This window comes from Sus scrofa, chromosome 10 (assembly GCF_054392235.1).
Source record: "Sus scrofa isolate SSC_HxYL_T2T_F1_AM1 chromosome 10, Sscrofa_HxYL_maternal_Yorkshire_Landrace_v2.0, whole genome shotgun sequence".
Classification (NCBI taxonomy): Eukaryota; Metazoa; Chordata; class Mammalia; order Artiodactyla; family Suidae; genus Sus; species Sus scrofa.
The window spans coordinates 35,122,343-35,144,092 of NC_139392.1; the positions used below are offsets into that span (position 1 = coordinate 35,122,343).

The window sequence follows — 21,750 nt, forward strand, 5'->3', positions numbered from 1 at the left end:
GCTGTGCCCTGACGGGAACTCCTGGGTGGTTTCTTTGCTGTTGTTGTTGTGGAGGTGTATGAGTTTTCTTTATATATGTTTTGGAGGTGAACCTCACGGGCAGTGGTCCCTTTCTCCTCAGTGCTTCTGTAGAGCTGCTGTCCACAGTGTGCCAGCCACTGGCCAGAAGGAGCCATTTCTGCTTAATTGAGTTCAGTCAGTAGTTAGGTCTGCCTCTTGCAGTGAACAGAATAAAGCAGCCTATGGTTCACTCCCAGGGGCCACCACACAAGTGTGTCCATGCAGCTGGAATTTCAGGTGTGTCACCCTGGAGCTGAGGCCTCCAGATGGACTCGTAGAAGGGAGATGTGTAAGGCTCCATCCCTCAGCAGCCCACGATCTCTGAAGGTTTGCCACTGTGGCCAATGTTTTATGGAAGCTTCTGAGGCCGTAGAGCAGAGGGAAGTTCTGAGCACACGGAGGACAAGCCAGGGTGGTGCTGTGTGGCCGCAAACAACCCTAAGTAGGGGATACGTGTGGGGGACAGGCTCTAACACCTTGATTCCTTATGTCTGTGTCTCTGCAGTATGTTTCATGGAGAGTCTGAGTGACAGCAACCATGATGAAAGTGATACAGGTAAGAACAGCTCTCAGGTAGGAGCCAATGGGAGAGGGATCCCGGGACACTTGGGTGACGCCTGCTGCTTGGAGTGTGGGGCAGGTGAGTCTGAAACTTAAAAACAGAAAGAAATTGATGTAAAGATGTTCACCGCCTACTTTAATAAGGAGAGGGAGCAGATATGAGATGCCTGAATGTTGGCATCTGTGCTCACCTTGTGTGGAAGGGTCTCAGTCCATGGAGCAGAGGGACGGTCTGGGCACCTGGAGGAAAAACCAGGGTGATGCTCTGTACCCGTAGTCACCTCAGGGAAGCCGGAGAAACGGGAGGGCCACTCTTTCTAACTCCTTGATTCCCCTGATGGTGTGTTTCTACAGACTCAGTGGTGGAGAGCCTGAGCAGCCGCCAGGATGAGGAGGCTGCAGGTAGGGAAGAGCACGCAGCTGGGATCCAGTGGGAGAGGGTTCCTGGGAGCACCTGGGTTCCGCCTGCTGCCGGGAGAGGGAGGAAGTGGGGGATAGGACTTGGCGGGTGGGTGGGTGGGTGGCCTAATGAGTGGCACTCTGCTGTGGTGTTTTCCCCTGTGAAATGGATACCACGAAGAAGACTTGGGTCCCTGGTCTTTGTTGTGCTGTGTTTGTATTCCTCTCTCCTTTTCTTTGAGAGGGAGAATCGATTTTCCCTCCCAAAGCTGCTCCTTCCTGCTTTGGTCTCTGCCCGTTGTGCAAGTTTGCTTTGTGATTGGCACCGTGAGGGCCCAGTGCACAAGAGCTGTTGACTTGGTTTCCTTTATTGGCCTTGAGGGACCTGAAGTGGTGGCACCTGAAGTGGTGGCACCTTGACCCTGGAGACCAAGTTGGTCGAGTGAGTGTCAGGTGGTGGGTGAGAAGGCAGCTCTCTGGCTCTGCATGTTTGGGATTTCTGGCCTCCCTGTCCTATTGTGTCCTCACGGTGTGTCCTGAGGGAAGGGATGTTCGCAGAGTTGGATGAGTTAAAGGAGGCATACTTGGAGTTCCAGTGGTTAAGGAATCCAACTAGGAACCATGAGATTGCGGGTTCGATCGCTGGCCTCACTCAGTGAGTTAAGGATCCAGTAATGCCGTGAGCTGTGGTGTAGGTGGCAGATGCAGCTGGGATCCTGCCTTGCTGTGGCTCTGACATAAAATGGCAGCTACGGCTCCTATTAGACCCCTAGCCTGGGAACCTCCATATGGCATGTGTGTGGCCCTAAAAAGCAACAAGTATCAATAGAAAAAAAAAAATAGAGAAATCAGGCAGCACAGAGAAGGAAATATCGTGCAACTCAACATATAGGCGGTAACCAGACTCGGCAGAGTGTCAGAGATGGAAAGTAGAAATGGCCAAGACCTGGCAGCAGGGCTGAAGGGGGAGTCATTCCTGAATGGGTGCAGAGGTCCTATGAGTTATGATGAGAAAAGTTGTTATGGACAGTGGTGCAAAGTACATAGCATTGGGAAGGCCTGCTCTCCCCGTGAGTTTCCTATTGCCAAAGTATTCCAAAGAGAAGCATTATGTATCTAAGAAAAGAAAAGAGGCGAAACATCCCAGAGGATGGCGTGTGAACACAGGAGCACCCTGTGGGAAGAGTAGGGAAGCTGAAATGATCTCCTGCCATTTCAGAAGATGGAGGAATGTGGCTGGAGAGGAAAATGGGCAGGAGGATTCACGAGACTCTGTCATGGCAGCAGAGCCTGCATGCTCGTGTTGGCCATTTCTCAGATGGAGAATATGCCACGGAGAGGTTCCCTTTAGCAAGAGAGGCAGAGGCTCCCTTTCTCAGGTCTTTCAAGGTGCTCTCTGCCGTCCTTCAAAACGTTTACCCGGGAGGATGGGCCAAGAGAAGCTCCATCCGTGCTTCATCCCACCCCCACCCCTTGACTCTCAGCCCATGTCCAGTCAGGTGAGGTGCCCAGAGTACCTCCCGAGCAGCACCACCGCCTTGCTGACAGTGACTGTGTGTCCCCCTAGCAACCCTCGATGATGTTGTGGAGGCCGGCGGGAGTGAGAAGACGGAGGAAGAGGCCCTGGCTGGGGCAAATGAGGAGAAGGTGGGGCCGGGAACTGAGAAGGTGCAGGAGGAGGCTGCCTGCATTGACGAGGCAGAGGAGGAGGCAGGCCCATCCCTTGAAAATGACGAGGAGTCCCCAGCCAGCGACCTGGTTGAGCAGGAAGACCAGCTTGCCCCCAAGGTAAGCTCACCTTTCTTGATCGGAGATTTAAAAAGGTGCCTCCTTTCTTCTTGGATGTGCCTACTTCAGAAAAGGAAATCTGAGCAAGTCCATTATAGAGGATATATGCACATTCCTCTGTGGAGGAATGTTGAGTCAAAGTTTGGTACCAACCAATAACTCCTTCCAAGGGGCATTGGCAAAAGGGACCACATCAGTTCCCAAGTGTACATAGGGAGCATTTGTCTTTGAAGAAGCCTGAATGTTTTGTTTTGTTGTCTTTTTGCCTTTTCTAGGGCCACTCCTGTGGCATATGGAGGTTCCCAGGCTCAGGGTCAAACCAGAGCTGTAGCCACCGGCCTGCGCCAGAGCCACAGCAACGCGGGATCCGAGCAACGTCTGCAACCTACACCTCAGCTCACGGCAATGCCGGATCCTTAACCCACTGAGCAAGGCCAGGGATCGAACCCGCAACCTCATGGTTCCTGGTCGGATTCGTTAACCACTGCGCCACGACGGGAACTCCAAAGAAGCCTGAATGTTTTTTAAATGAACGTGGACTTGGGAGGTCTTCCATGAAAAGCTGGTGCCTTTTCCACAGGTGTCTTTGCTGTCTTCTTTTGGGGAAACAGACTCAACTCTGCCTTCTGTCTGTGTGCCTGCGGTCCGCAACCACAGGAAGACCTGTGGCCACAGTGCAGAGGATGCTGTGACACTCACAGTGTTTTCTTTTCTCTCATCACAGGTGGACGGGATGGACGATGAAAGCCGTAAGTATTCTGGAACCCGGCTCTGCTGAGGAGAAGTCCAGGTGTTGAGGAAGGGCGGGGGGTGCTTTCCTGCCCCTTTGGTTGCAGAGACACCCTGATTCTGGGTTCCTCCTGGGAAAGGGGGTGAAGGATGGGGTGAAAGAGACTGACTTCCCACAAAAGGGCCATCCCAAGTCCTCGGGTCCCTGGAGGAAAGGAGGCTCTTTGTATGGTGGGGGTAGGTGTCCGGGAACATTGGGGGGTGTGCGTGTGAGGGCCTGTTGGTGTGATTGTGAACCAGTGTGAGTGGGTGTGTTTTGTGGGGAGTCACTTGTGCCTTAGCACCACATAGCTGTCCAGTTTCTCGTTGAACAGTCTCATGATGACCGCAGGCTAACTGTCCATTCCCTCATTCTCCCTGCACCCGCTGGGAGCAAGGTTTGGGGAAAAGGCTTTCCTTCCTCTGTTGGTCTTTCGTTTCCTCTTTTCTTCCCCCTCTGCTTGGTGCAGACTTTCATGCTGTTGTTTCAAACATGTGCCATGAACTCGAGCCTCTTGAGGTTGTAAGTGTCCCGAGGAGTGTTGTGAACGCTGTGCTCCCCCCGCACCTCCTGCCCACTCGGGGCAGCCACCCTTCCAGCCTCTGCTCAGGAGTGGTCTTTCAGACACCTCATGTGCATGACATCAGAGAGTCTTTGTCCTTCTGTGTCTGACTGGCTTCACTTGAAGTGATGTCCTCCAGCGAGTTCCTGTTGAGGCTCAGAGCTCATGAACCTGACCAGTACCTATGAGGACACGGGTTCGACCCTTGGCCTTGCCCAGTGGGTGAAGAATCCCGCATTGCGGTGAGCTGCGGCAGAGGTCCCAGACGCGGCTGGTATCCAGCTTGGCTGTGGCTGTGGTGTCGGCCGGTGGCCACAGCTCTGATTTGCCGCCTCGCCTGGGAATTTCCATCTGCTGCGGGGGCAGCCCTCAAGCCCAAAAGTGAATCAGTCAATAATGTCCTGGAGTTCTCTGTGCATTGCTGCAATGGGTAGGGTTTCCTTCTTCTGTGACAACGGAATACCTTGCTATGGTCTGTATCCACCCCGTTGTCTTTCTCAGTCTGTGTGCCCGTGGACACTGGGGCTCTGTTTCTGTTGGGCTCTTGTGTATGGCGCTGCCGTGATCCTGGGATGGCAGGTCTCTTTACCCGACACTGATGGATCTTCCTTTACATGTCCATGCAGCAGTGGGATTGCAGGGTCCTGCCGTGGTGTTTCCCGTCCTGGCTGGCCCCGTTGACATTCCCTGCTACAGTGTCCAGAAGTCCCAGGCAGTCACATCTTCCCAAACATCTGTTCAGGTTTGAAAACACTCCGTGTCCTACCAGGTGGGAGGTGATACCTCGTGGTGCCTTTGCTTTGCCTTTCCATTGTGATAGGCGACTTTGGGAAACTTGCCCTCTGTGTGCTGCTCTCTGTGGTCTTCTTGGACGGTGGGTCTCTCCCAGGCTTCCACTCATCTACAACTGAGGTATTTGCCTTTTGATTCAATTGATTTGTAGTTGTTTCCCATATATTCCAAATATGAGCCCCTGTTTCAAATACAAGATTTACAAATATCCTCTTCTGTAGGTTGTCTTTCCATTCAGTGGATTGTTAGACACTGTCCTTTCTGTTTGTTTCTATTTTAATGGAGGTACAGTGTTGTTTCACTCTCTGCTGTGGAGCAACGTTCCCCAGTCGTGTGTGTCCATTAACATATGTTCCTTTTTTGATATTATTGCCGTCTGAGATCAGGTCGATTACAGGAGATTGGATCTCGTTCTCCGTGTGCTGCAACAGGAGGACCTTGTTGTCTCTCCATTCTCAATGCCGTAGTTGGCATCAACTGCCCCCAAACTCCCAGTCCGTGCCCTTCACAACCACAAGTCTGTTCTCTGCGTCCGTGGGTTCTGTGGACAGGTTCCTTTGTGCCGTGCTTTAGATTCCACCTCTAAGTGAGATCAGGTGGTATCCGTCTTTCTCTTTGTCACGTACTTCACTTTGCACGAGAATCTCCCGATCCATCCCTATTGTTTTGAGTGGCATTGGTTTCTTCTTCGATTTTCTGGCTGAGTCGTGAATTCCATCATCTATGTGGACCACATCATCATGAGCCATTCATCTGTCTGTGGACATGAGGTGGCTTCCCTGTCTTGGCTGTTGTGAACAGTGCTGCCATAAACATAGAGGGGCATATGTCTTTTTCCTGGATACATTTGTCCTGATATTTCCCAGGGTGCTCGGCTTGCTAGGTCGCATGCCCTGCTGTGTTCAGTTTTCGCAGGACCCTCCATGGTGTCTTCCATAGTGGTTGTACCAGTGTACGTTCGCATCGGCAATGCTGGGGCGGGGGAGCCTTTTCTCCACCCGTATCTGCGACCGACACCAGAGCTCTCGGCAACGCTGGATCCTTAACCCCCTCAGCGAGGCCAGGGATCAACCCCGCAAGCTCGTGGTTCCTAGTCGGATTCGTTTCCGCTGTGCCCTGACGGGAACTCCTGGGTGGTTTCTTTGCTGTTGTTGTTGTGGAGGTGTATGAGTTTTCTTTATATATGTTTTGGAGGTGAACCTCACGGGCAGTGGTCCCTTTCTCCTCAGTGCTTCTGTAGAGCTGCTGTCCACAGTGTGCCAGCCACTGGCCAGAAGGAGCCATTTCTGCTTAATTGAGTTCAGTCAGTAGTTAGGTCTGCCTCTTGCAGTGAACAGAATAAAGCAGCCTATGGTTCACTCCCAGGGGCCACCACACAAGTGTGTCCATGCAGCTGGAATTTCAGGTGTGTCACCCTGGAGCTGAGGCCTCCAGATGGACTCGTAGAAGGGAGATGTGTAAGGCTCCATCCCTCAGCAGCCCACGATCTCTGAAGGTTTGCCACTGTGGCCAATGTTTTATGGAAGCTTCTGAGGCCGTAGAGCAGAGGGAAGTTCTGAGCACACGGAGGACAAGCCAGGGTGGTGCTGTGTGGCCGCAAACAACCCTAAGTAGGGGATACGTGTGGGGGACAGGCTCTAACACCTTGATTCCTTATGTCTGTGTCTCTGCAGTATGTTTCATGGAGAGTCTGAGTGACAGCAACCATGATGAAAGTGATACAGGTAAGAACAGCTCTCAGGTAGGAGCCAATGGGAGAGGGATCCCGGGACACTTGGGTGACGCCTGCTGCTTGGAGTGTGGGGCAGGTGAGTCTGAAACTTAAAAACAGAAAGAAATTGATGTAAAGATGTTCACCGCCTACTTTAATAAGGAGAGGGAGCAGATATGAGATGCCTGAATGTTGGCATCTGTGCTCACCTTGTGTGGAAGGGTCTCAGTCCATGGAGCAGAGGGACGGTCTGGGCACCTGGAGGAAAAACCAGGGTGATGCTCTGTACCCGTAGTCACCTCAGGGAAGCCGGAGAAACGGGAGGGCCACTCTTTCTAACTCCTTGATTCCCCTGATGGTGTGTTTCTACAGACTCAGTGGTGGAGAGCCTGAGCAGCCGCCAGGATGAGGAGGCTGCAGGTAGGGAAGAGCACGCAGCTGGGATCCAGTGGGAGAGGGTTCCTGGGAGCACCTGGGTTCCGCCTGCTGCCGGGAGAGGGAGGAAGTGGGGGATAGGACTTGGCGGGTGGGTGGGTGGGTGGCCTAATGAGTGGCACTCTGCTGTGGTGTTTTCCCCTGTGAAATGGATACCACGAAGAAGACTTGGGTCCCTGGTCTTTGTTGTGCTGTGTTTGTATTCCTCTCTCCTTTTCTTTGAGAGGGAGAATCGATTTTCCCTCCCAAAGCTGCTCCTTCCTGCTTTGGTCTCTGCCCGTTGTGCAAGTTTGCTTTGTGATTGGCACCGTGAGGGCCCAGTGCACAAGAGCTGTTGACTTGGTTTCCTTTATTGGCCTTGAGGGACCTGAAGTGGTGGCACCTGAAGTGGTGGCACCTTGACCCTGGAGACCAAGTTGGTCGAGTGAGTGTCAGGTGGTGGGTGAGAAGGCAGCTCTCTGGCTCTGCATGTTTGGGATTTCTGGCCTCCCTGTCCTATTGTGTCCTCACGGTGTGTCCTGAGGGAAGGGATGTTCGCAGAGTTGGATGAGTTAAAGGAGGCATACTTGGAGTTCCAGTGGTTAAGGAATCCAACTAGGAACCATGAGATTGCGGGTTCGATCGCTGGCCTCACTCAGTGAGTTAAGGATCCAGTAATGCCGTGAGCTGTGGTGTAGGTGGCAGATGCAGCTGGGATCCTGCCTTGCTGTGGCTCTGACATAAAATGGCAGCTACGGCTCCTATTAGACCCCTAGCCTGGGAACCTCCATATGGCATGTGTGTGGCCCTAAAAAGCAACAAGTATCAATAGAAAAAAAAAAATAGAGAAATCAGGCAGCACAGAGAAGGAAATATCGTGCAACTCAACATATAGGCGGTAACCAGACTCGGCAGAGTGTCAGAGATGGAAAGTAGAAATGGCCAAGACCTGGCAGCAGGGCTGAAGGGGGAGTCATTCCTGAATGGGTGCAGAGGTCCTATGAGTTATGATGAGAAAAGTTGTTATGGACAGTGGTGCAAAGTACATAGCATTGGGAAGGCCTGCTCTCCCCGTGAGTTTCCTATTGCCAAAGTATTCCAAAGAGAAGCATTATGTATCTAAGAAAAGAAAAGAGGCGAAACATCCCAGAGGATGGCGTGTGAACACAGGAGCACCCTGTGGGAAGAGTAGGGAAGCTGAAATGATCTCCTGCCATTTCAGAAGATGGAGGAATGTGGCTGGAGAGGAAAATGGGCAGGAGGATTCACGAGACTCTGTCATGGCAGCAGAGCCTGCATGCTCGTGTTGGCCATTTCTCAGATGGAGAATATGCCACGGAGAGGTTCCCTTTAGCAAGAGAGGCAGAGGCTCCCTTTCTCAGGTCTTTCAAGGTGCTCTCTGCCGTCCTTCAAAACGTTTACCCGGGAGGATGGGCCAAGAGAAGCTCCATCCGTGCTTCATCCCACCCCCACCCCTTGACTCTCAGCCCATGTCCAGTCAGGTGAGGTGCCCAGAGTACCTCCCGAGCAGCACCACCGCCTTGCTGACAGTGACTGTGTGTCCCCCTAGCAACCCTCGATGATGTTGTGGAGGCCGGCGGGAGTGAGAAGACGGAGGAAGAGGCCCTGGCTGGGGCAAATGAGGAGGAGGTGGGGCCGGGAACTGAGAAGGTGCAGGAGGAGGCTGCCTGCATTGACGAGGCAGAGGAGGAGGCAGGCCCATCCCTTGAAAATGACGAGGAGTCCCCAGCCAGCGACCTGGTTGAGCAGGAAGACCAGCTTGCCCCCAAGGTAAGCTCACCTTTCTTGATCGGAGATTTAAAAAGGTGCCTCCTTTCTTCTTGGATGTGCCTACTTCAGAAAAGGAAATCTGAGCAAGTCCATTATAGAGGATATATGCACATTCCTCTGTGGAGGAATGTTGAGTCAAAGTTTGGTACCAACCAATAACTCCTTCCAAGGGGCATTGGCAAAAGGGACCACATCAGTTCCCAAGTGTACATAGGGAGCATTTGTCTTTGAAGAAGCCTGAATGTTTTGTTTTGTTGTCTTTTTGCCTTTTCTAGGGCCACTCCTGTGGCATATGGAGGTTCCCAGGCTCAGGGTCAAACCAGAGCTGTAGCCACCGGCCTGCGCCAGAGCCACAGCAACGCGGGATCCGAGCAACGTCTGCAACCTACACCTCAGCTCACGGCAATGCCGCATCCTTAACCCACTGAGCAAGGCCAGGGATCGAACCCGCAACCTCATGGTTCCTGGTCGGATTCGTTAACCACTGCGCCACGACGGGAACTCCAAAGAAGCCTGAATGTTTTTTAAATGAACGTGGACTTGGGAGGTCTTCCATGAAAAGCTGGTGCCTTTTCCACAGGTGTCTTTGCTGTCTTCTTTTGGGGAAACAGACTCAACTCTGCCTTCTGTCTGTGTGCCTGCGGTCCGCAACCACAGGAAGACCTGTGGCCACAGTGCAGAGGATGCTGTGACACTCACAGTGTTTTCTTTTCTCTCATCACAGGTGGACGGGATGGACGATGAAAGCCGTAAGTATTCTGGAACCCGGCTCTGCTGAGGAGAAGTCCAGGTGTTGAGGAAGGGCGGGGGGTGCTTTCCTGCCCCTTTGGTTGCAGAGACACCCTGATTCTGGGTTCCTCCTGGGAAAGGGGGTGAAGGATGGGGTGAAAGAGACTGACTTCCCACAAAAGGGCCATCCCAAGTCCTCGGGTCCCTGGAGGAAAGGAGGCTCTTTGTATGGTGGGGGTAGGTGTCCGGGAACATTGGGGGGTGTGCGTGTGAGGGCCTGTTGGTGTGATTGTGAACCAGTGTGAGTGGGTGTGTTTTGTGGGGAGTCACTTGTGCCTTAGCACCACATAGCTGTCCAGTTTCTCGTTGAACAGTCTCATGATGACCGCAGGCTAACTGTCCATTCCCTCATTCTCCCTGCACCCGCTGGGAGCAAGGTTTGGGGAAAAGGCTTTCCTTCCTCTGTTGGTCTTTCGTTTCCTCTTTTCTTCCCCCTCTGCTTGGTGCAGACTTTCATGCTGTTGTTTCAAACATGTGCCATGAACTCGAGCCTCTTGAGGTTGTAAGTGTCCCGAGGAGTGTTGTGAACGCTGTGCTCCCCCCGCACCTCCTGCCCACTCGGGGCAGCCACCCTTCCAGCCTCTGCTCAGGAGTGGTCTTTCAGACACCTCATGTGCATGACATCAGAGAGTCTTTGTCCTTCTGTGTCTGACTGGCTTCACTTGAAGTGATGTCCTCCAGCGAGTTCCTGTTGAGGCTCAGAGCTCATGAACCTGACCAGTACCTATGAGGACACGGGTTCGACCCTTGGCCTTGCCCAGTGGGTGAAGAATCCCGCATTGCGGTGAGCTGCGGCAGAGGTCCCAGACGCGGCTGGTATCCAGCTTGGCTGTGGCTGTGGTGTCGGCCGGTGGCCACAGCTCTGATTTGCCGCCTCGCCTGGGAATTTCCATCTGCTGCGGGGGCAGCCCTCAAGCCCAAAAGTGAATCAGTCAATAATGTCCTGGAGTTCTCTGTGCATTGCTGCAATGGGTAGGGTTTCCTTCTTCTGTGACAACGGAATACCTTGCTATGGTCTGTATCCACCCCGTTGTCTTTCTCAGTCTGTGTGCCCGTGGACACTGGGGCTCTGTTTCTGTTGGGCTCTTGTGTATGGCGCTGCCGTGATCCTGGGATGGCAGGTCTCTTTACCCGACACTGATGGATCTTCCTTTACATGTCCATGCAGCAGTGGGATTGCAGGGTCCTGCCGTGGTGTTTCCCGTCCTGGCTGGCCCCGTTGACATTCCCTGCTACAGTGTCCAGAAGTCCCAGGCAGTCACATCTTCCCAAACATCTGTTCAGGTTTGAAAACACTCCGTGTCCTACCAGGTGGGAGGTGATACCTCGTGGTGCCTTTGCTTTGCCTTTCCATTGTGATAGGCGACTTTGGGAAACATGCCCTCTGTGTGCTGCTCTCTGTGGTCTTCTTGGACGGTGGGTCTCTCCCAGGCTTCCACTCATCTACAACTGAGGTATTTGCCTTTTGATTCAATTGATTTGTAGTTGTTTCCCATATATTCCAAATATGAGCCCCTGTTTCAAATACAAGATTTACAAATATCCTCTTCTGTAGGTTGTCTTTCCATTCAGTGGATTGTTAGACACTGTCCTTTCTGTTTGTTTCTATTTTAATGGAGGTACAGTGTTGTTTCACTCTCTGCTGTGGAGCAACGTTCCCCAGTCGTGTGTGTCCATTAACGTATGTTCCTTTTTTGATATTATTGCCGTCTGAGATCAGGTCGATTACAGGAGATTGGATCGCGTTCTCCGTGTGCTGCAACAGGAGGACCTTGTTGTCTCTCCATTCTCAATGCCGTAGTTGGCATCAACTGCCCCCAAACTCCCAGTCCGTGCCCTTCACAACCACAAGTCTGTTCTCTGCGTCCGTGGGTTCTGTGGACAGGTTCCTTTGTGCCGTGCTTTAGATTCCACCTCTAAGTGAGATCAGGTGGTATCCGTCTTTCTCTTTGTCACGTACTTCACTTTGCACGAGAATCTCCCGATCCATCCCTATTGTTTTGAGTGGCATTGGTTTCTTCTTCGATTTTCTGGCTGAGTCGTGAATTCCATCATCTATGTGGACCACATCGTCATGAGCCATTCATCTGTCTGTGGACATGAGGTGGCTTCCCTGTCTTGGCTGTTGTGAACAGTGCTGCCATAAACATAGAGGGGCATATGTCTTTTTCCTGGATACATTTGTCCTGATATTTCCCAGGGTGCTCGGCTTGCTAGGTCGCATGCCCTGCTGTGTTCAGTTTTCGCAGGACCCTCCATGGTGTCTTCCATAGTGGTTGTACCAGTGTACGTTCGCATCGGCAATGCTGGGGCGGGGGAGCCTTTTCTCCACCCGTATCTGCGACCGACACCAGAGCTCTCGGCAACGCTGGATCCTTAACCCCCTCAGCGAGGCCAGGGATCAACCCCGCAAGCTCGTGGTTCCTAGTCGGATTCGTTTCCGCTGTGCCCTGACGGGAACTCCTGGGTGGTTTCTTTGCTGTTGTTGTTGTGGAGGTGTATGAGTTTTCTTTATATATGTTTTGGAGGTGAACCTCACGGGCAGTGGTCCCTTTCTCCTCAGTGCTTCTGTAGAGCTGCTGTCCACAGTGTGCCAGCCACTGGCCAGAAGGAGCCATTTCTGCTTAATTGAGTTCAGTCAGTAGTTAGGTCTGCCTCTTGCAGTGAACAGAATAAAGCAGCCTATGGTTCACTCCCAGGGGCCACCACACAAGTGTGTCCATGCAGCTGGAATTTCAGGTGTGTCACCCTGGAGCTGAGGCCTCCAGATGGACTCGTAGAAGGGAGATGTGTAAGGCTCCATCCCTCAGCAGCCCACGATCTCTGAAGGTTTGCCACTGTGGCCAATGTTTTATGGAAGCTTCTGAGGCCGTAGAGCAGAGGGAAGTTCTGAGCACACGGAGGACAAGCCAGGGTGGTGCTGTGTGGCCGCAAACAACCCTAAGTAGGGGATACGTGTGGGGGACAGGCTCTAACACCTTGATTCCTTATGTCTGTGTCTCTGCAGTATGTTTCATGGAGAGTCTGAGTGACAGCAACCATGATGAAAGTGATACAGGTAAGAACAGCTCTCAGGTAGGAGCCAATGGGAGAGGGATCCCGGGACACTTGGGTGACGCCTGCTGCTTGGAGTGTGGGGCAGGTGAGTCTGAAACTTAAAAACAGAAAGAAATTGATGTAAAGATGTTCACCGCCTACTTTAATAAGGAGAGGGAGCAGATATGAGATGCCTGAATGTTGGCATCTGTGCTCACCTTGTGTGGAAGGGTCTCAGTCCATGGAGCAGAGGGAAGGTCTGGGCACCTGGAGGAAAAACCAGGGTGATGCTCTGTACCCGTAGTCACCTCAGGGAAGCCGGAGAAACGGGAGGGCCACTCTTTCTAACTCCTTGATTCCCCTGATGGTGTGTTTCTACAGACTCAGTGGTGGAGAGCCTGAGCAGCCGCCAGGATGAGGAGGCTGCAGGTAGGGAAGAGCACGCAGCTGGGATCCAGTGGGAGAGGGTTCCTGGGAGCACCTGGGTTCCGCCTGCTGCCGGGAGAGGGAGGAAGTGGGGGATAGGACTTGGCGGGTGGGTGGGTGGGTGGCCTAATGAGTGGCACTCTGCTGTGGTGTTTTCCCCTGTGAAATGGATACCACGAAGAAGACTTGGGTCCCTGGTCTTTGTTGTGCTGTGTTTGTATTCCTCTCTCCTTTTCTTTGAGAGGGAGAATCGATTTTCCCTCCCAAAGCTGCTCCTTCCTGCTTTGGTCTCTGCCCGTTGTGCAAGTTTGCTTTGTGATTGGCACCGTGAGGGCCCAGTGCACAAGAGCTGTTGACTTGGTTTCCTTTATTGGCCTTGAGGGACCTGAAGTGGTGGCACCTGAAGTGGTGGCACCTTGACCCTGGAGACCAAGTTGGTCGAGTGAGTGTCAGGTGGTGGGTGAGAAGGCAGCTCTCTGGCTCTGCATGTTTGGGATTTCTGGCCTCCCTGTCCTATTGTGTCCTCACGGTGTGTCCTGAGGGAAGGGATGTTCGCAGAGTTGGATGAGTTAAAGGAGGCATACTTGGAGTTCCAGTGGTTAAGGAATCCAACTAGGAACCATGAGATTGCGGGTTCGATCCCTTGCCTCACTCGGTGTCTTAAATATCCAGCATTTTTGTGAGCTATGGTGTTTGTCGCAGATACAGCTTGCATCCTGTATTTCGTGGCTGTGGTTTCGACTGGCAGCTGCAGCTCCCATTTTGTCCCTAGCCTGGGAACCTCCATATCCTGTCAGAGTTGCCCTAGAATAAAGAAAAAGGCAAAAATAGTATAAAATAAAATAAAGGAGAAGTCATCTGGGGTTGCTGCATAGGATCCAGTACCCTTGAGTCCTGTCCACCTGCACAGCTGACCCCAGGCTGCTGTCATGACTCTCCTCCCCTCTGGGAGAGGTCCATGTCCAGCTGCCCAAAGAGACCACCCCTGGCCAGCAGGAATTTGGGGGACTGTGTGAAGGAGCTGCTGGCCTTGCTTCAGACCCTTTCTCTCCTGGCCCTGTGACCTCATCTCCTGGGATTGACCATGTCCCAGACAGAGCCTCTGGCAGCAGGACCAGGTGGTCACAGCTCCTGTTGGATCCCCCTCTTCGCATCAGACTGCTATCCCCTGATCCCCAAATCCCAGTCATGTTGACCCTGTGTCCCTTCCTAGCCTGGCCCTGGTCTCCTCCCTCCCAGGTCCCCGAGGCTCAGGCCAAATGGAGGCAGGTGGTGAGCATTCACATCGGGTCTGTACTGAACCAATCTCAGCCTGAGAGAAGTGACACAGGGTCCTTTCCCTCTGAGTTTGTGTCAGCCTCTCTAAGGCCTCCCTCATGTCGGGGCTCCAGAAAACAATCAAGATGAAGGCATCTATCCCTCAGTGCTCATGTACGAAGAGTGGCTCACCTGGCCCAGCCCTGCATCCTTGTGGATGCTTAGTGCTCCTGGCATCACACAGAAGACATGGCAGGATCCCAACCTGAGTGGGAATTTCCAGGGTCTGGGTCTTCCCTCAGTCTCTGTAAGGCCCAGGGATGGCCTGGGCCATCCCATGCCACCCATTCTCAAACTGAGGTTGGAACTTCTGTAAATTCTTTGACATAGATGACAAGTTCAAATGCAGCAACCCCTGAGGCAATTCAGTTCTGTCTTCTCTTGGGAAAAGTGAAAGGCTAGGATTCAAATTTGTTGTATTCCTTTCAGTGACTTTTCACTGTGTCATCTAATAACATGAATGTAACTTGTTTTAGTACACTTTCAAAAGCATTGTCTTCTCAGAGTTCCTGCTGTGGCTCAGTGGGTTAAAAACAGGACATGGTGTCCATGAAGATGCAGGTTCAATCCCTGGCCTCGCTCAGTCAGTTGAAGAATCTGGCATTGCTGCAAGCTGTGGCATACATTGCAAAGGCGATTCAAATCCCACCTTGTGGCATCTGTTTTAGGCCTGCAGAGGCAGCTTGTCCCTGACCCCTAGCCCATGAACGTCCATATGCTGCAGGTGTGGCTGAAAAAAGAAAAAGAGAATACCTTTCTTCTATATACTTTTCATGCAGCAATAGAATAAAAAGATAAATTTATATTTCTACTACCACATCTTCATGATTTTTTGAAACTCTTAATACTGAAAAATATTTATTGAATTTCTTTTGCTATAGATTATTTACTGTATTGTGTTAGTTTCAGGTGTACAGCTTCAAATTCTTTTTCTTTACAGGTTATGAGAAGATATTGCATAGAGTTCCATGTGCTACACAGTGAATCCTTGTTGCTTCTCTATTAATCTCACACTCCCAATTGATCCCTTCCCTTCCTTTCCCTTTCCCCTTTGCTAATGGAAGTTTGCTTCCCATGTCTGTGCGTTGTTTCAGTTTTGTAAAAAAGCTGGATTGTAGTCATGTTTCAGATTCAGCATAGAAGTGTTAGAACTTTCATCTTTGTCTAACTTACTTCACGTAGTATGATAATCTCTAGGTCTGTCCATGTTGCTGCAAATTGCATGGCTTCATTCTTTCTTATGGCTGAGTGTGACTCCTATATATACATGAAGTATTTTTTGAAGAAGTGAGGTATTTTTGTACCTATTTCTGCTGTACAGCGAAGGGACCCAGTCACACCTATTTATACATTATTTTTCTCTTCTTATGTTCCATTGTGTTCTCTCCAAAGAGACTGAATACAGTTCCCTGTGCTACAGCATAGGGCCTCATTGCTTATCCATCCTAAATGTAAGCGTTTGCATCGACCAACCCCAAATTCCCAGTCCATCCCACTTCCTCTCCCCTCCCCCTTGGCTCCCCACACGTCTGTCCTCTAGATCTGTGAGTCTGTTTCTGTTCTGGAGATATGTTCCTTTGTGCCCTATCTTGGCTTCTGCATGGAAGTGATGTCATGTGGTATTTGTCATTGTCTTTCTGACTTGTGCCACATACCATGATAACTTTAGTGGCATCGCTGTTGCTGCCAGTGGCATTGTTTCTTTCTTGTACACAGCTGAGTGGTACGACATTGTATATGTGTACCCCATCGTCTTCATCCATCCATCTGTTGGTGGACATTTAGATTGCTCCCATGCCTTGGCTCTTGTGAATTGTGCCATGAACATACAGGGGCATGTGTTTTTTGAGGGGGGTTTGGGGTTTTTTTTGTTTTTCATTTTTTTGGGTTTTTACCATTTCTTGGGCCGCTCCCGTGGAATATGGAGGTTCCCAGGCTAGGGGTCAAATCGGAGCTGGAGCTGCTGGCCTACACCACAGCCACAGCAATGCAGGATCTGAGCTGTGTCTGCAAACTACACCACAGCTCATGGCAACGCCGGATCCTTAACCCACTGAGCAAGGCAAGGGATTGAACCCGCAACCTCATGTTTCCTAGTTGGATTCGTTAACCACTGAGCCACGATGGGAACTCCACAGGAGCATGTGTCTTTTTGAGTGAAAGTTTTGTCTGGGTAGATGCCCAGGTGTGGGATCGCTGGATCATATAGGGTAGTACTGTAGTGAGTTTTCTGAGGAACCCCCATACTCTTTTCCAGAGTGGTCACACTGATTTCCACTGCCACCAACAGTGTAGGAGGGTTCCCCTTTCTCCACACCCCCTCCAGCATTTGTTATCTATCAACTTAATGACGGCCATTCTAACAGGTGTGGGGTGGTCCCTCGCTGCAGTTTTGATGTGTAGTCCCCTCGTACCAAGCAAGGTTGAGCATCTCTTCATGTGCCTATTGGCCATCCCTAAGCCTCATCTGGAGAAATGTCTCTTTAGGTCTTCCGGCTCTTTTTGCATTGAGTTGTTTGGTTTTTGTGGTGGTGGATGAGTTGTATGTGTTGTTTCTCTATTTTGAAGGTAAAGCCATTGGTGGGTGAATCATGTACAAATATTCTCTCCTAGAATAGATTTACAAGGAGATCCTGCTGAATAGCATTGAGAACTATGTCTAGATACTCATGTTGCAACAGAAGAAAGGGTGGGGGAAAAACTGTAATTGCAATGTATATATGTAAGGATAACCTGACCCCCTTGCTGTACAGTGGGAAAATAAAAAAAAAAAACAAATATTCTCTCCCATTCTGTGGAGTTTTTCTTTTTTAAAAAAAGGTCTCCTTTGCTGTGCAAACGCTTTTGAGCTTAATTAGTTCCTACTGATTTAGTTGTGTTTTTATTGTCATTATTCTAGGAGGCATATCAAACAAAATCTTGATGCGATTTATGTCCAAGAGCATTCTGCCTGTTGTTCTCTAGGGGTTTTCTAGTATCTGGCCTTACATGGAGGTCGCCCAGCCATTTGGAGTTTATTTCTGTGTATGGTGTTAGTGAATGTTCTCACTGCACTTTTGACAGGTACCTGTCCGGTTTTCCCAGCACTACTGATGGAAGACAATGTCTTTCCTCCAGTGTATGTTCTTGCCTCCTTTGCCATAGAGCAGTTGACCCTTGGTGCTTGGGTTTATTTCTGGGCTTTCTGACTGATCAGTGTTGCTGCTTTTTCGCCAGGATCATAGAGTTGAATGACTGTAGCTTTGTAGTATAGTCTGAATACAGGAAGACTGATTTCTCCACTTCTTCCCCCCCCCCTTGAAAAGCACAAGCGAGAATGGCCAGGAGGTAGAAAGCATTCTCAGGGTAAAAGGAGGTCTTCAGGCCTCTGTCCATTTCTGCCACGCAGGTCTCATGGTTAGTGGTATAAAGCATGGGCTGCAGGGGCTGGTTACCCCTTCCCTTGGGTTATCAGATGTCCTGCTCCTCCCAGGGCCCCACTGGGAGGGACTACATCCTTGTCTCCTGGAGCCTCCCCTTTCCGCTGCATCTGTTTCACTGTGCAGGGATCAGTCCCTTGAAGGCTGCCCAGCCCAATGCACAGGGAACTCGCTCCTGGAGGACAATTGTATTCCCTCTTTGCTAACAGAAAACCTCCTCAGCTAAGCACAGCATAGACGGCAGTGCCACGGGGATCTGAGCCCTGGGGAGTTCCAGGCCCTGAGGAGCCTGACGGACCCACACATCCACCCAGGGGAGCCCTCCTTCCATCTGACTCTGCACCTCCTCGGTGATGGCATCCCTGTGTTTGTGTTGCAGACTCCTCTGGGACACCTTGAAGCCTCAGCCTGGGACTGGAAGAGTCCAAAAGTTTCCATCTTGACCAGGATACAAGATTGACCTCACTCTTCATCTATTACGAGCCAACTTTAGTATAAGCTTAGTTCTTTATTGTCTAGATTTAGTATTAAGTTCTGATACATGTTTACTACTTGGTATATAAGATTTTGGTAGAATGTAAGATTGTGTATTAAATAATTGTTACCTATCCATTTGCTTTTTTTAAAACTAGTTTTCGATAAAATAAACACAGGTATAGGAAAGCCCCCTTAAGCAGAGGTAGAACTTAATGCACTGGAGTCAGGCAGTCACCCTAGTGTCCACCCCCTGTCCTGTCACCCGCATCAGTCCTGACTGAAGAAGGGGACTGTGGATTTAGTCCTGACCAACTGCCCTCAAGCCAGTTTCTTTCCAAGGATTCTGTGGCCTCATGTCGGTTTGTACCTTTGACCATGGGAACTCTGTCACGCTCCCTCTTTCAGGATGACATGGTTGGCCGAGCCTTGCATGCCCAGACCCTGGCTGCTGGAACATCCATATCCCACCTTTTCCCTCCTCATGTCTCTGACATGTTTCTTTATATCCCATGCCTGGAGTTGGTATTTTTAAAACATGTAGAGTGACACCGAATGAGACACAGATAAAAACTGTAAAAGTAATTTTAATAAAGTACACTTTGATTGCAAAGCAAGTGTGTTTTGTGTTAATGGATCCCTTGGGAGGATAAAGAATGGCATACCCAAGTATGGAAGGCAGAGATAGGAAACATGAGAGAAGGCATGAACGTGCAGATTTTTCGGCAAAGGCCAAGAGAAACATTTCTTTGTCCACAGAAGGAAGATGTGGTGCTGCAGAATTGGGTGGCAAGAGTATTTTCTCTATTCCAAAATCTGAGAGTGATCCCAAGGTTAACACTTTTTCCCTCCCCAGAATGCGTTGTCACACCTTTCCATTGTCCACGCATCGTCGTGCTCTGCTCTCCCTGCCTTGTAGGACTCTGGGTTCTGCATGATCAGGGTTGCACCTGAAACAACAAAGAAAGAGAGGGAAAGACCAGCTGTCTTTGCCTTGGCTTCTCAAACCCCTCGGGCTCTCCTGGGCTTCCTGGCTTTCCGTGTCTAAAGATGCTCCTAGTGGGAAGCTGAGTCCTGGTCATTCAGATAGGACGTGGGATGGCCAAACTGGGTTCACCCCTGGGAACAGACTTTGCACACTTCCCCAGGTTGTAATGCACATCCCGGCCCCAACCCCACCTACCCCCATGCTCCAGTGCTTCTACTGGGCGACCACAAAAAGAGGAGGCTTTTTCCACCGTCCACCAGCAACAAAAACAGAGGAGACAGAGACCAAAAGGAAGACAGACAGGGAGAGAGAGAGAGGGCTGAGCATAAAATGGGGAGAAAGTGGAAACAAGAGTGAGAGAAAGACACCAAAAATTCAGAGAGAAAGAGAGGGAAGAGAGGCAGTTGACATAGTGGCCTTAGCATCGGGCTCAAGTCACCCCTAGTGACCAAAGCTGTCACAAGTCTGAGCTATCTCAAGGTGTTTTTCGTCCTGGTGAAGCATCTCCCCTGGGGAAGCCATTCTGAAGTTGGCAGAGGGGTTGAGGGGCCTGCAGCTCCTGGGGTCCCTGCTGGGCCGATCAGGTCAGGTTCTCCCCCAGATTTCCACAGACACTCACCCAGCATCTGAAGGGGATGCAGTCCATCCAAAAAGATGTGCTCCCAACCATGCTGCTTGAAGAGCCCCAAGAAGGGACCCAAGACACCTGCCTTTCATGTTCTGGGAACCAGACAGCTATCAGCAGGATACTCCTAGCATGGACTGCTCTAATGCAGTCAGGTCAAGCCAGGAAGCATGGCTGAGAGCTAAAAGAAGAGCTGTTGGCCAAAGGGAAAGGAAACTCCAATAAGGTGCGAAGTACAGTGATAGACCCTCAGGCTCCAAGATCAACAGAGACTGGACGTGCAGAGTTCCCTCTGCCTCCCACAGCAGAACCTTGGTCTGCACTGGCCTTGGGCACCTGCCAGCGTGAGTTACCTGCTCCTCTCAGTGCCCCAAAATGAATACCAGTTGCAAAGTTGGCTGGGCCTCTCACCCAACCCGACACCACCCTATGCCCTGAAATCAGCAACCCCTCTTTTTAAATCAAGTGAGCAGGCTTTGAGTCATCAGCACCCTTCAGACCTGAGATCCAGACAAATCAAGGACCACCCAGCTTGTATCCACATGACCTGGATTCAGGTAGCTTCCTTCTAACGAGGGTGCCACAGAGGAGGAAGAGGCTCAGACGGAGAAGGAAGAAGGCGAGTGTGGAGCTCTCTGGAGAGAAAGGGCACAGGGATGAGCACAGCCTGCCCCCAAAATACCACCACGTGGACACACTGTGCTCATGACCAGAAGCCAAATTCCATGCCAGCCTGATTCTAGGAAGCTGCACCTCCAGGATTCAAGCCAGGTACATCTGGACCAAGAATGCTGCCTCCAAGTCATCAAAGGGCCCTCAGAGCCCCCTGATAGCCTGTCCAACTCTCTAGGCACTGGGCTGCCCAACCAGACAGGAATGGAACCACAGGTGTGAAAGGGGAACTATGTCCCCTCTCTGAGTTGAGGCAAAGAGGGCCAGAGTATCAGAGGCTGCATGTACCCAGGTGCAAGGCCCTGGGCACTTCCATGAGGTTCAACCCACCTGTCTCCAACCCCATCTCTGAGCCTGAAGGCACAGCCAGGGAGCTGCAGAGGGACTCTGCTGGTGTCTGGCACCATCTGGTGGCCATGTGCTCTGAGACCAATGCTCCACTTTTCCTACTGTTTCCTAATACAGACCCCCTGTCCCCACTGGCCTTGGGGCATTTGCCAGCATGACTTCCTTAACCCTCTCCCTCTCAGTACACTGAGAAGCACTGCAGGTGGGGATAAGCCTATCTCAAGGTCTCCCAGGGCTCTCTCCCCACTCGAAACCACCCCACTCGCTGAAATCTGTGAGCCTTGCCTTTTTTTGTGTGTGTCTTTTTAGGGCAGTATCCTTGGCATGTGGAGGTTCCCAAGTTAGGGGTCTAATTGGAGCTGTAGCTGCCAGCCTACACCAGAGCCACAGCAATGCAGGATCCGAGCCGAGTCTGTGACTGACACCACAGCTCATGGCAACATGGGGTCCTTAACCCACTGAGTGAAGCCAGGGATCAAACCTTTGTCCTCATGGGTGCTAGTCAGATTCATTTCTGCTGAAACACGATGGGAACTCCTGGCACTGCATTTCTAAACATTCATACTGAACCATCAGGAAAAGAACGAAAACAACCCTATTCACCACTGCATCCAAAAGAACAAGGAGTTCACACTGGGTTGCAAAGGGATCGGTGGCGCCTTGGGACCCCTGGGAGGCACGTTCCATCACAGAGGGTTAAGGATCCAGTGTTGGAGCAAGACAGCAGAAGCATAAGAGGACACGCTCACCCTCTCCCACAAACACATCAGAAAAACACATCTGCACGTACAATGACTCGCACAGAACAT

General features: G+C 51.1%; 1 protein-coding gene across 4 annotated transcripts in view; it reads left to right on the forward strand.

Annotated features, from left to right (window-relative positions):
- LOC146398969 (uncharacterized) overlaps window positions 1-18,921 on the forward strand; it is a 91,608-nt gene extending 72,687 nt beyond the window's left edge. For all 4 annotated transcript variants that reach the window (XM_084980912.1, XM_084980913.1, XM_084980910.1 and 1 more), the window contains 11 exons: window positions 566-616; window positions 976-1,023; window positions 2,588-2,808; window positions 3,533-3,557; window positions 6,605-6,655; window positions 7,015-7,062; window positions 8,627-8,847; window positions 9,572-9,596; window positions 12,644-12,694; window positions 13,054-13,101; window positions 18,214-18,921. In XM_084980912.1, coding sequence (XP_084837038.1) covers window positions 566-616; window positions 976-1,023; window positions 2,588-2,808; window positions 3,533-3,557; window positions 6,605-6,655; window positions 7,015-7,062; window positions 8,627-8,847; window positions 9,572-9,596; window positions 12,644-12,694; window positions 13,054-13,101; window positions 18,214-18,233 — 809 coding nt within the window. In that variant the 3' untranslated portion in view covers window positions 18,234-18,921. The remainder of the gene's footprint in view (window positions 1-565; window positions 617-975; window positions 1,024-2,587; window positions 2,809-3,532; window positions 3,558-6,604; window positions 6,656-7,014; window positions 7,063-8,626; window positions 8,848-9,571; window positions 9,597-12,643; window positions 12,695-13,053; window positions 13,102-18,213) is intronic.
- The last annotated feature ends 2,829 nt before the right edge of the window (window positions 18,922-21,750 follow it).